General features: G+C 41.1%; 1 protein-coding gene across 1 annotated transcript in view; it reads right to left on the minus strand.

The window, feature by feature from the left end:
• The window catches only part of SMARCA2 (SWI/SNF related, matrix associated, actin dependent regulator of chromatin, subfamily a, member 2), a 169,304-nt gene that overhangs the window by 136,762 nt on the left and 19,728 nt on the right, over positions 1–12,814 (minus strand). The window contains 2 exon segments of the mRNA XM_023509150.1: positions 2–62; positions 7,295–7,696. Coding sequence (XP_023364918.1) covers positions 2–62; positions 7,295–7,696 — 463 coding nt within the window.

The raw sequence follows: 12,814 nt of genomic DNA on the forward strand, positions 1-12,814 counted from the left end.
GGGCGCGGGCACCGGCAGCTTCTGCGGGGTGCTCGGGCCGCTCAGCTCCGCCGGCCCCGGGCCTGCGGGACAAGAGCGACATGGGCAGCTCGCGCGGGACAGCGCCGTGCGGGCCACACACAGCCTGCCCGCCGCCCCCTCCCTCGGGGCCCGCTGGTGGGACCACTAAGTATCTTAAAGACCTAAGGGAGAAGGGAAAGAGGGACAGAAAGGAAGAGGAGGAAGGAGGGAAGGCGGGAGAAAAGGGAGAAAGGAAAAAAATAAAGGAAAAGGAAAAAAGAGTCCAGTCTCTATCCCCATAGGGAAATGGCATTCATTAATGAACATTGGTGAAAATGGTCCCCAAATGACTCTTAATAAAACTAAGGAGACGATGATGACCCGCTTTTAATGCAGCACTACACTGTTTTTGTGTTTGTTTTGTTTTAATTACAGGTGCATTCGGAGTTCAAAAAAGTTTGGGAGTCCACACAACAGTCAGATGCAACTGAGTGTACTCCTAAAATCACATTCTGCTAATTGCACCACACCGCCTACTAGGGCAGACCTCTGTCCCACTCTGAACTAGCCATGCTCTTAGAAACCAGTACTTTGCCAATGGGGCGAGGAGTCTACCAGGCTTCTGATGTGAACTAAAAGGAACACACATTTCTCCTTAGTGGCCTATAGAGCATATTTCACATTTAATCAGTGAATCTCTGAACTTAAATTTATCCCTACATATCAGAAAAAAATTTCCAAGAACATTCAATACCAGCCCAAAAAAAACCAAAAAAAGTCTGCTCATTCCACCTAATAAAAATTAGCAAATATTAAGATTCAAGAGACCATATTTGTCATGTTATCAGAATGAAACGACGTGTAATCTTCAAGCTTATCAAAATATATTTAATAAGTTAATTTAAAGCAATTTTCCAAATTAAAGTTTAGGAGTTTAAATTAATTGCCACGTACAGATCCAAATTTTGTTAAAAAAAAAAAAAGTGTTCCATTTCTCCTTCTAGGTGAATTCTTAGTTCCTTTAAAATCACAAATAATATTAGTCATGCTACCAGAGGAGTTAGTAAATTTAAAAAAAAAAAAAGGAATCTCAGTAGCATGTTAAAACCCCTAAAAGGCTTTAAAATCTTCCAAGTATTTTCTATATCCTTTCTAGGAAAAAGTCAAGTCATTAAATGGTGGCCAAAATAATAGCCTACATACTTCAGAGCGACTTAATAATTAACCATACAAAGACATACATTATGAAAAACTGAACACATTTATTCAATTTCCAGCAAACACCAATTAGAAATGGGCTGAAATGACAATGCAAAGAAAGCTATAAGCAAACATTTTGACAGGACGACTGTGAAGAATTAGAACAAACTGCTTAGGAAACTGCACTGTGCTTCTGCGTTCCTGTGGGGAGGGGGCGCGCATGCGTGCCGGGGTAGTGTTAGTGTCATGCCTGCCTTCCCCTCCTGAAATTAGGTAAAGCATTTTCAAAAATTATAGAGCTAGGTAAGATTTCTTCATGAGGCAATCTGCACCCCTGGTACAGGTTGATGAAAAAATTCTGGGGGAAAATGTGCTATCTTTTTATTTTTTATTTTAGGTCCTGTTAGACGTACCCACCATGATAAAGAGGTTCTTTTCATCTAAGTGCTTTTTCACTTCTTTCTGAATGGGAGGCCTTTTACATAATATATATATATATACCTTTTCATAATGTTTTCTATTTAGAGTTCCTTTCATCGACATATAAGAAACCAAGCTCTAAACATTAAATCTCAGGGCTATTAAGCATGAGAACAAGTTACAGAAGAAAAGTTTTAGAATATTTTTTCTCCCTAGAGGTCTTTAAAACAGAGTACACTTTTCACATAGGTGGCTTTAGGTATGATCCAGTCCAATGAGAGCAGGTACAGATCTCTAGCAATTATTTTAATTCTCTGTGGTTCTATGAATCTTCTTAATAAACTCAAGTAGCTGGTAGCATTAAATACATTTGAAGATTTGGTATGAGCACACTAAATACTGAATTTGATACATTTAGGTCCTTTAAAAGCAACCACCTTTAACAAAAATAAAATCTGGGTCTTACTGATAAGATAACAACATAAGAATTGCTTTAAATTCAGTTCTCAAAGTGTTTTTTCCTCCCTTTAAAGTTCAAACGATTCATCAGCAAAAGCTGTATAACACTGAGATAGTGTTATACACTTCACTTATTCCGGGCACTCCTTTCTTTAGCATTATTACTGCCTTCTAGTATCAATGCAGAAGCCTATGAGGCCTCTTTGAGGCATATTCAAGTCACTATTTTTAAAACCATACTTAATCAAAGAAAGGTATCCAGAGTATATCTGTCATCCTTGATTCAGAAGCTCATCATTTTTAGCCTGTGACTCCAAACTAGATCTGATACACACATGGCTGGCTTCCTTCAAAGCCCAAATAAAAGGACATTCCAATCTAGTTAGATCCACCCTTAACACTGAGCGACAGAGAGAGACCCAAACGTCAATTTCCATATTCAAATCTCCAATTTAAAAGTATTACAACCTGCTGTGCACTAAACAGATACATTTAAAACTGTGCTGTATCTTTCCAGAAGTAATCGTAAGTTTCGCTTTAGCTATATCACCTATTGGTTGTGAGCCTGAGCAAGTTACTTAGTTTCTTCAGCTACCTGATGGGGTTGATAACCAGACCCACCTTACAGGGTGGTGGTAAGGGGTCAATGAGGTAACAACCTGTCAACATGTGCAGCCCTCAGCTCTTGTCATAGAGAGGTAAAGACACTGTATTTGACTTAACTCAGCTGTACAGAAAAACCTCATGGCAAAAGAAAGAAAATTTCCTGTAGGAAATCCGCTACCATATTAGCTGACAGCTTTGGGAGTACTCTTTTCTATAGCAAATTTCAAAGTGTTTCAACAGTTTGATACAACTCCTCAGCACAAATAGTCAGATAAGTCGGCTTGCCATGTGCTTCCTGCTAAACTGCTACCAGAGCCACTTAGAAGCAAACCCCACTTCCTAACTAAACACCACAAGTTCCTTCACTGCGTGGGTCTAATTTTTCCTTCCTCCAACAGATTACATAAAAACTTCTACTCACAGAGGCTAGGGAAATGAACACGGATCACTGTAATTAGCCATGGGCAGAATGGCCCTTCCTTGGGTTCCCTTCTGTTGCTCAGGCAGCTTACAGGGTTCATTTGCCTCCCTGGGTTTACTCTCTGTTGACTTAAACCATCTCCCCTACACCAGACACTTCCGGTCTGCGATTTGATAAGACTTTGCCTTGACATCTTCAAATGGAAGACAAATCACATTCTTCAGCCTATCTCCTACTCCCTTCCCAACATAAACAATTTAGGCGTAATTGTCAGAGGTACAAAAATGCCATCTGCTTTTCCTTCAGTCCTCACCTTAGGAGTCAAAGCAGATTCATGCTCTGGCCTCCAGAAGGGAGCCCCAGCACAGCCAAGGGAGGCTCTTTATTGGATGCAGCCCTATGCCTGTGCTGAAGAAATAAGGGCAACAAACGGATTAAAATCCCTTACGTCTCACATGCACAGAATTTCTGCGCATTCAGAGCTCCCTACTTGGTCTTTCAGCACACAGGACATTAAGGCAAATAAAATTTTGCACATTAAATAAGAATTTAAGTGGTTTCCACAGGTTGAAAACGATAAATGTAATGAAGTGCATTTAAATGGAACATACCAAGAAATCTCAGATGCAAAAAAAAAAAAAAAAGCAGGTGGAGAGACAAGCACTGAAAAAACAATGAACAAAAAACTTTTATTTTCTATTCTAAGCTCCCTTCCTCATACCCCTAAACCCAAAACCTTTTCAATTCCCCTTTTTAATTTTGCTCGAATCTCTAAAAGGGAAAGTGAATCAAAATGAAAGGAAAAGATGATGGGTTGGATCTGAGTAGTGCCCTTAGCAGGTCAGGGCACACTCCATTAAAAAAGTGGCTGACACTTCCTAGGGGAAACCACCGCAGAGTTGTGCGCTCAGTGTGCAATGCCTCAAGCCTAACCTTCATTCTCTGATGATGGCTAGGCTGATGCCACTTTTGGTGAATTACTTCGGAGTAGGTTTGAGGCAGACTGCTCCAGCCAAAAAGATTCTCTGTGCACATGAATAAGGCTAGGAAATGAGACAGAAGAAAAATGGGAACACAACTACTCCCAGATAAGTCGATACTAAAATGTATTTTTTGCCTAAAATATTAGCAGGGGGTATGCAGAGGTATTAATAAGCAATTGTACTTGTTTTCTTTTTTCTTTTTTTAAGAAAAAGATATAAACACTTAAAAATAAAGTATAAGAGTAACTTTAAAGAGAAAACTTTGCCTTATTTTGACTTGTTCTAAATGCCATTCCACAACAATGTCTTTGGCAAGTAGGTTATCTGTCTCCCTAATGAAATCTGACACCTGGGGACAAACTCAGCAATGCTGTCAGGTAGAAGATCCTTCTCAGTGGCAGGCATGGGTTCATTCTATTTCTTCTTTCCTCCTTCATTCATAATCTCCTTGTCCACTCTGCTGTAAAACCTTATCTGACCAAATATTTTTATTTCTAATGAAGTCCTGACTGTTTCAAAAAGGACATGAGCAGTGAGTAAGAAATGAATTCCCTTTAATTACAGTGAAATGCAGAGGGAAGGTGCAGGTACTGAAGCTATGTTAAAAAACGTAGAGACCTCTCTTCGGAAAATGATCCAGAAAATGCACTCAAAATTGAATTCATTAGGACATGAAGCATTTATTATGTACAAGCACCCAGATAACTAAAGTGTCATCTTTTAAACTTTACCACTTTGTTCAGTCTTATTATTTTAATTTGGGGTAAAAACATTTCCCAAATGAATCATTTGGCTTCCTACCATCTTAAGTGGTACCTTGGAATCCGCTGAGTCTAGGTCACCAATGCTTGTGGAGGTCTGTGACAAGGTACCATCCAGGACAAGCTGCAACGTGTAGTAGATTATGACCAGATGACAAGGTCCCAAACCACTACCTCTTAGAAGGCTCATTTTTGCTCCCCCCTCTCCAGCAAGCTTTCAGCTATTTGGTTTTACCAGCTGGCATCTGTTTGAAACCCTGCTAGATAATATCTTCATAAACGGATTAATGGGAAACATAAAGATTATCAATTTTGTTGGCATTGTGTCTAGAGCAAGAATAAAAAGGCTCTAAGAAAACAGGAGCAAAGGTAACTCTGCCTCTTTATACTCAAGAGTAAAATGCTTACTTTCTAGGGTATAGAATTTGCAACATAGTCTTCCGTTGTCATAAGGAACGAGCCAGCATGGCTCTCAAGTCAGACTTCCAGGGTCTGAATCCTGACTTTCCATCTATTAGTTATACGATGTGTTCCAAGTACTTATCACTGAGAATGGCACATCAGTAGACCAGCAGGCACTCGAATATATGCACACACGTATATGTATATACATACATTTTTCTTCTCTCTGGCTGCATTCTCGAGAGCTAGAGTTTTGCAATTTTAAACCCTTTAAGTACCCTGGGGTTCACACTGCCATTTTCTGCATGGTTTTCTTGCACAACCATGTGTCTCCACTGAGCTCCAGCCCCACTGCTCAGTCCTATGTGATCCTTCACCTACCAAAGGGCTCCACACAGAAATCTGGAGATGAAATGACACTCTCTAGCTCCTTAAAAACCCATTGACAGTCTCTGATTATTTGTGTTTCTCCCCACCCCCAGATTCATAGGATAAAACCCTAAACCTCAAGGAGATGGTATTAGGAGGTAGGGCCTTTGGTAAGTGGTTATAAGGATGGAGCCCTCATGATTGAGATTAGTGCCCTTATCAGAGAGGGCTCAGAGAACTGCCTTGCTAGCCCCTTTTATAAAGATGCAGAGAAAGCAACATCTATGAACCAGGAATCGTATTTGGTATAGCAGTTTGAACAAACTAAGACTCCCATTCTCAAGGTTGTATCTACAATTAACAAAGTAAAGGTATCTTTCAAATAAGCCAACTCTTAGAGCCACGTCTACGAAAAAAGAAACATTTATAAACTCAACAGGTAGAATATTAAAAAAAAAATACTAATCTGAACTCATTCCCATTATACAAGTTACAAAATCCTGGGAAGAGTACCAATATGCCAAACAAATCGTTTGCAATAGTCGGCATGTCAGGACTTGCCCAAATGAATGGAAACTATTTATAGAAAATGATATCAGTGGCAAGGAAGTTTCCCATTCTCTGGAATTGAAAGCTCTGATCAGAGCAGAGCCATAAACTCACTGCTTTTCCAGTTCATAACAAAAGCCTTCCTAGAGAAAACACCTTCCATGGAAGATCACCCTACAGTCCACCTCTGAACTTTATCAGTGGGATCAGGCCAGACCACCAGGAGGCCATGCAAAGAACTGTAGCATCTCTTCCCATTGCACAATGTCACAGCTTCAGATTTTATCCCAGCATGTATAAGAACAGGCCATGTGGAATCTGTTACTCTACTATGAACAAATGTTACTGATGTTCTGTCATGAAGTGCCTCTTACGATAATGAGGATGATGATGATTTGCAGAGCAATCTATTTTCTACTCTCATTCTAGACATATCTCTGCATCCTCTAAGAAATTTGTGAGCAACTTCCTTCCAAATGGTGAGAATTAGGTGCATGACCCTGTCTTCTTTTGGCTCTAACTGTCAAGAAACTCAAGTCATCTTTGAAGCTCAGCTACAGCAACCATGAGAGCTTTTGTGGCCCCCACATTGCTGACTTCAATTTCTTACTTCTTTTCATTGATTCCCTTGTTTCTTATTTGCTACTTGATAATTATTTTATTACAGGTATGCTTCTTATAAGCCTCCCAGATGTTTTTCACAGTGAAAAGTGGTAGAAATAAATAAATGAACAAATGTAAAATGGCTCTAGTGGGGCTGACTGGGGGAGTGAGTTTTTTTGATGGGATGCACTGAATGCAGGGGTCCTTAACCTGGGGTGCATGGACGGGCTGCTGGGAAACCTTGAAGCTCTTGAAAGAGAATGCAATTATAGAGCTCTCTCCCTAGGTCCACTGCTTGCACAAGAGCCTCTAAAAGTTAAGAAACACTGGCTCTAGGTCTCGGAAGCAGGAGGAGACCAAGCATCTCGGCTATCTGAGCAGAGCAAGAAAAGAGAGCCAGGGAGGTAGAACGCAAGGCTAAGTCAGCCCGGGCTTGTACCAACCCAGGCTTCTGTGTGCGAGCAGTCTTTCTTATCCGAGCTGGACCGCAGCATCATTCATTTGGCTGCACATTGACCTACCAGATGGCCTGCTGTAGTTAACAAGGGCCGGCTGCTGCTGCTGCGGCTGTGGTTGTGGTGGCGGCTGCTGCTGTGGCTGCTGCTGCTGCTGCTGTTGCTGCTGCTGCTGCTGCATGCCAGGCAACGTCCTTTTCCCCTGGACTGCAAGCTGCAGTGTTTCGGGGAGGGGTTGGCCCCGGGCCAGCATTTTGTAAGCTAAAATCTGAGCTCGAAGCTGATGCAGCTGGACGGGGCTGAAAGGCGAGGGACCTTTGTTGGGCTGGCTCATGGCCTGCGGATCGCCTGGAATGAGGGGCCCGGGCTGGCTTGGTGGCATCTGGGGAGGGGTTGGGCCTCCTCCAGACATCGGGCTGGAGACGTGCTCCGGGGCTCCCAGTGGAGATGGGTGCGGTGACATATAACCTAAAATAAGACACACACACAGGAGATCACAGACTGCCCCCAACAACCCTGAAAGAGAGGTATTCCCAAATACTCTGACAATTTTCTAGAGCAACAATGTCTGATTTCAATGTCTGCAATTCAAATGATATATAATTCAATAATTAGTATACAGTTTAAAAATTTAACATATAATATGCGCTTCACACATACATAAAATTCAAAATATCTTAGTAGCCACACTTAAAAAGTTAAAAAAAAGTTAATTTAAATAATATTGTATTTAAACCAACATATCTAGGATGTTATTTCAAAAACTATTGATGAAATATTCTACATTCTTTTTTGCATACTAAAGTCAGAAAGTATTTTACACTTAAAGCCCATCTCAACTTAGACTAAGCACACTTCAAGCGATCAATAGCCACAGTGTCCTAGGAGACAAACTGACAGTGTCTACTGTACACTTAAAGGAAAGACCCCGGGGACAGGACTATATGTTAAAAGTAGCTGAACTTGGCTTGGCACCTGTGGCTCAAGCGACTAAGGCTCCAGCCACATACACCTAAGGTGGCAGGTTCAAATCCAGCCTGGACCCGCCAAACAACAATAATGGCTGTAACCAAAAAATAGCCGGGCGTTGTGGCGGGCGCCTGTGGTCCTGGCTACTTGGGAGGCTGAGGCAGGAGACTCGCTTGAGCCCAGGAGTTGGAGGTTGCTGTGAGCAGTGAAGCCATAGCACTCTACCCAGGGTGACAGCTTGAGGCTCTGTCTCAAAAAAAAAAAAAAAAAGTAGCTGAACTGAGAGAACAAAACCTGAAGTTGTCTAATACATTTCAATGGGGAATGAAGAATGTCTTGTGGAGATAGCAAATATTTGGGTTACCGTTATATTATGCACGTTATAAATAACTTGCAATTACTGAGGGCCAACCGTAGGCATTTTGCAAGGTATTAAATTATACTCAACCATCTCCACGAAGTTCTCCTTAGAAGCAGAGCCTGATCCAAGGACTTAGTGTAAGTAAGGGGAGAGGTGCAGGAACACAGGCAGAGGTATGCAAAGGTGACAGAAGGGAAGGCAGCCAATGACAGGTGCGTTCTCCAGCCTGCTGCTACAAGGAGGGCCTGAAGATTCATTCAGAGAAGCAGCTCTGGGATCGAAGGTAAGAAACCTGTTTCCAAATTATCCCAGGAAAGGGGTAAAGACGCTGGGATATTTATACTCTTAACAAGTCCCTGGTTTTATCAGCAGTTATAACTAATGTGCTGGGGATCATTATTCTTCAGGGACTTTTCCAAGTGTGGATAAGGTGGGTGTCAGTAGGTCACTGTCAGTAAACCGAGTCAGTGGCTCTGGCTAGTAAAAGTCAGGCTGGTGGGAGTATAGAAATGATAAGGGTCGGCGGTGCCTGTGGCTCAAGGAGTAGGGTGCCAGCCCCATATACTGAAGGTGGTGGGTTCAAACCCAGCCCCAGCCAAAAACTGAAAAAAAAAAAAATAGCTGAGTGTCGTGGTGGGCACCTGTAGTCCCAGCTACTTGGGAGGCTGAGGCAAGATAATCACTTGAGCCCGAGTTAGAGGTTGCTGTGAGCTATGATGCTACTGCACTCCACCAAGGGTGACAAAGTAAGCCTCTGTCTCAAAAAAAAAAAAAAAAATGATAAGGGTGACCAGAAGGATGTGAGCAGAACATGTATTATTTCCCAGTCTTCACAACAACCCCAAGAAAGATGTACTGCTACCTCATTTCTTTCTTTTTTTTTTTTTAAGAGATAAGAGTCTCAGTTTGTCGCCCTCAGTAGAGTGCTGTGTCATCACAGCTCACAGCAACCTCCAGCTCTTGGGCTTAGGTGATTCTCTTGCCTCAGCCTCCGGAGTAGCTGGGACTATAGGTGCCCGCCACAACACCCAGCTATTCTTTTGTTGCGGTTTGGCCAGGGCCGCGTTGGAACCTGCCACCCTCAGCCTATGGGGCTGGCGCCCTACTTACTGAGCCAAAGGCGCTGCCCACCTACCTCATTTTTTAAAACAAGAAAACTAAGGCTCAGCGAGTGAGTTACTCAAAGACACACAATTAACTCTTGGCAGCTCCAAGGGCTTGGTAATGAGGTAGTAAGTTAATGACTTACAAATTTCAAAAATCTAGACCCACTTACAGTATAACATAAAAATCAAAGTAAACTATTCGTTTTAGAACAGATCTAAATGGGAAATTTAAAAATACTTTTCTGGGGAAGGAGACTCAAAATTCACAAAAACTTCAAGGAACTTATTTCAGGAAACGACCTGCACAGCCTGGCCAAAGAATTCCTAGAAAAAAACATATGAACTGGTGTTGGTGGAGGGAGATCCCAGATGGAGAAACAGGGTGGCCTACAACAATCAAAATTCTGCCTTGAGTTCAAAGTGCCAATTAATAAAGTCAGAGATTCCTTAAACTCAGTGCTACACGCATAGATGAAAAGTCCTTGTCCTGGGCGGCTCCTGTGGCTCAAAGGAGTAGGGCGCCAGCCCCATATGCTGGAGTTGGCAGGTTCAAACCCAGCCCTGGCCAAAAGAAAAAAATAATAATAATAAAATAAAATAAACTGCAAAAAAAATTTAAAAAAAAAAGTCCTTGTCCTTTAATAAACGTAGTCATGTCACAGTATTACAAAGGCAATCACATAATGTTGTTTATTAGATACCTACTGCATGTTTGAACCTTTGTCAAGTTTGAACTGAAAGGCTCTGTGCATCTATGCAGAATACATGACAGCACTGATAAAGAATTCGCCTTCACCAATCATGGGACCAGAGGAAATAAAGAACACAGTGACTTTAATCTCCAAGTGTCATGTAAAGGGAGAAGCAAATTTAACAAGACCTCCTAAAACAAGAATGGGTTTTGTTCTAGCAATTGCTGAAAAGCAGAAGCCTGCTCAGGGCAATCCTGCCCTGAAGGGAAATGGAAGAACTGCTAACTACCACTCCCCAAATCCCCACTCCAGGAGGGAGCACAAAAACCATGCAGCCATCAGGGTCCCAGCTGGGGACAAGAGCTAGTCAAAAAAAATTTTCCTGCAATCAGCCTACGAGACTGGAAGAAATGTACATCTCCAAATGCTGTTATTTATAAAATTAAACATTTAGAGAATATCGATAACATACAACTTCATCATTAACATTCTGCCTTCTCCGTGGGGCTTACATTCACCCTTTAATGGTAATGCGGGTGCAGAATGGTAGCTTGTTCAGCGTGACACCTAGTTCTGGCCAGTCCTGAGTCTACCACGGAGAGAAAAACCTTCCATCAACGCTATTTACCTTTTACTAATAGGAGGAATGCCACTAGGGGTTAAAATGGCTCACAAAGCTCCTGCTTTCCGGTCTCTCTTATTTCCTAAGCTTACTCACGACAAATTATAGAAAGCCTAAAACAATGGGCCGAAATACTGGGCAATCCAGTCTAAAGTCAATGGTGCAACACTGTTCACCCAATAACTCTTAAACTATGAACAAGGCATCTTAAGGAAGGCGAGACGCGGCAAGGCAACGCCATGAAGGTGAGATGCTTACGCGAAGGACGAGAAGTCAAACTCTGAAAAAGAGAACCTGGTCGCTGCAAGAATCAGTATCAAAACCATGTGCCCTTAAATCTGCTAAGACAGAAACTCAGAGGGGAATAAAAGTCATTTTCGAGAATTAATCAATACAAGAAAATTTCACCTCAAATTTGGCAAGAAGAAACTGGAGGTGGGAAGAATGATTTCCCAGAATTTATCAGGGACGTTAATAGAATCATTCTGTCACAGTGTGGTATTAAAAAATGTGACAGTGTTTCAGCTAACGAGAGAGATTTTTTTTTTTTCTACCTACATGAGTAGCATTCCATAAAACTTGCGGAAGCACAGAATCTAAATGATATGACAACATCACATATTTTGGTAATTATCTTTAGTTGAGAAAACAGAGTGAAGAAATTGCCTTGGAGTGAATATACATTTGTCTGTAGGATGGCAGTGTTGATGCAGAGTCGACTCTTTTAGAAATCTTGTTTGATTGGCTCATTCAGAAATAGGCAAAAAGTGGCAGTTTTCCTTCCATGGCCTGGAAGAGCCATTATCTCCCCAGTTTCACCTTGCCTCAGAGAGAAGCAATCACCTCTCTCCTCTTAATAATCTTGAACTTAGAAGTGCCAACTTTATATGAATTTTCTCTTCACTCAGACAAACACAATACTTAAATATTATATACCTGCCTTTGAAGATTTTCTATCCAATGGACTAAAAATAAACAATGTTATCATTGGGGCCATAAGGTACACAATTCGGCATTTATTAAAGGAAATGATTTTGCTTCTCAACCCATCCCCTAAAATAACCTAATAGGTTGCTAGGTAGTTACAGTGGGCAGCCTTCTAATCAATACCACACCTCTCTGTACCTGTGTGTTTATAAATGGCTTCCTACTATGAGTTTTTTTTAAAGATACATCCTATTACCAAGTCTACATTCTTTTTAGATCGTTATATACAATTGGACTACATTATACCAATGCTGCTTTATTCAGAAATATATCTTTAAATAACTCATTCCCCAGCCTACAATGTACTTTACTATTTTAGATAATAATAATAAATGTTAATTCTGATTCCCTTTAATGCAGACCTTTGCCTTTCAAAGTGATTATAACTTACTGAAATCACATTTAAAATTGAAATCTATTTAAAATTGTGACATTTTAATGCATAGATTTATTTCCATGCCTAACTGAACAAAATTTACTAGTATCTATCCAGTCACGTGCTGGACATCATGCCAAGTATTGTACATTCCAAGAAAAATATGACATCATTCTTAAACAGAAGAGGGGAGCCAAGTGATCACAGAAATTTAAGAGATATAAAGGTAAAAATGCTTTCAATTATGATCTGTGATTTAAAGTGGTTTTTGTTTAGAGGTTTTCCTAGGGCCCCACTAGTAGAGGTACTGTAATGCCAAGAGCAGAAAGAGCAAGCATCTGGCTTCAAGAATCACTGAATACAACTCAGCTAACCCTCCCAGGTATTAAAAATAAGATCTACACTAGCTCTATGTACACACCTGGCCCCTCAGAATTTAAATGATAAACTTGGAAGTATGGTCTTAATTCATT

The sequence above is a fragment of the Otolemur garnettii genome, unplaced genomic scaffold, assembly GCF_000181295.1.
Source record: "Otolemur garnettii isolate 467f Iridium unplaced genomic scaffold, OtoGar3 scaffold00006, whole genome shotgun sequence".
In the NCBI taxonomy this organism is placed as follows: domain Eukaryota; kingdom Metazoa; phylum Chordata; class Mammalia; order Primates; family Galagidae; genus Otolemur; species Otolemur garnettii.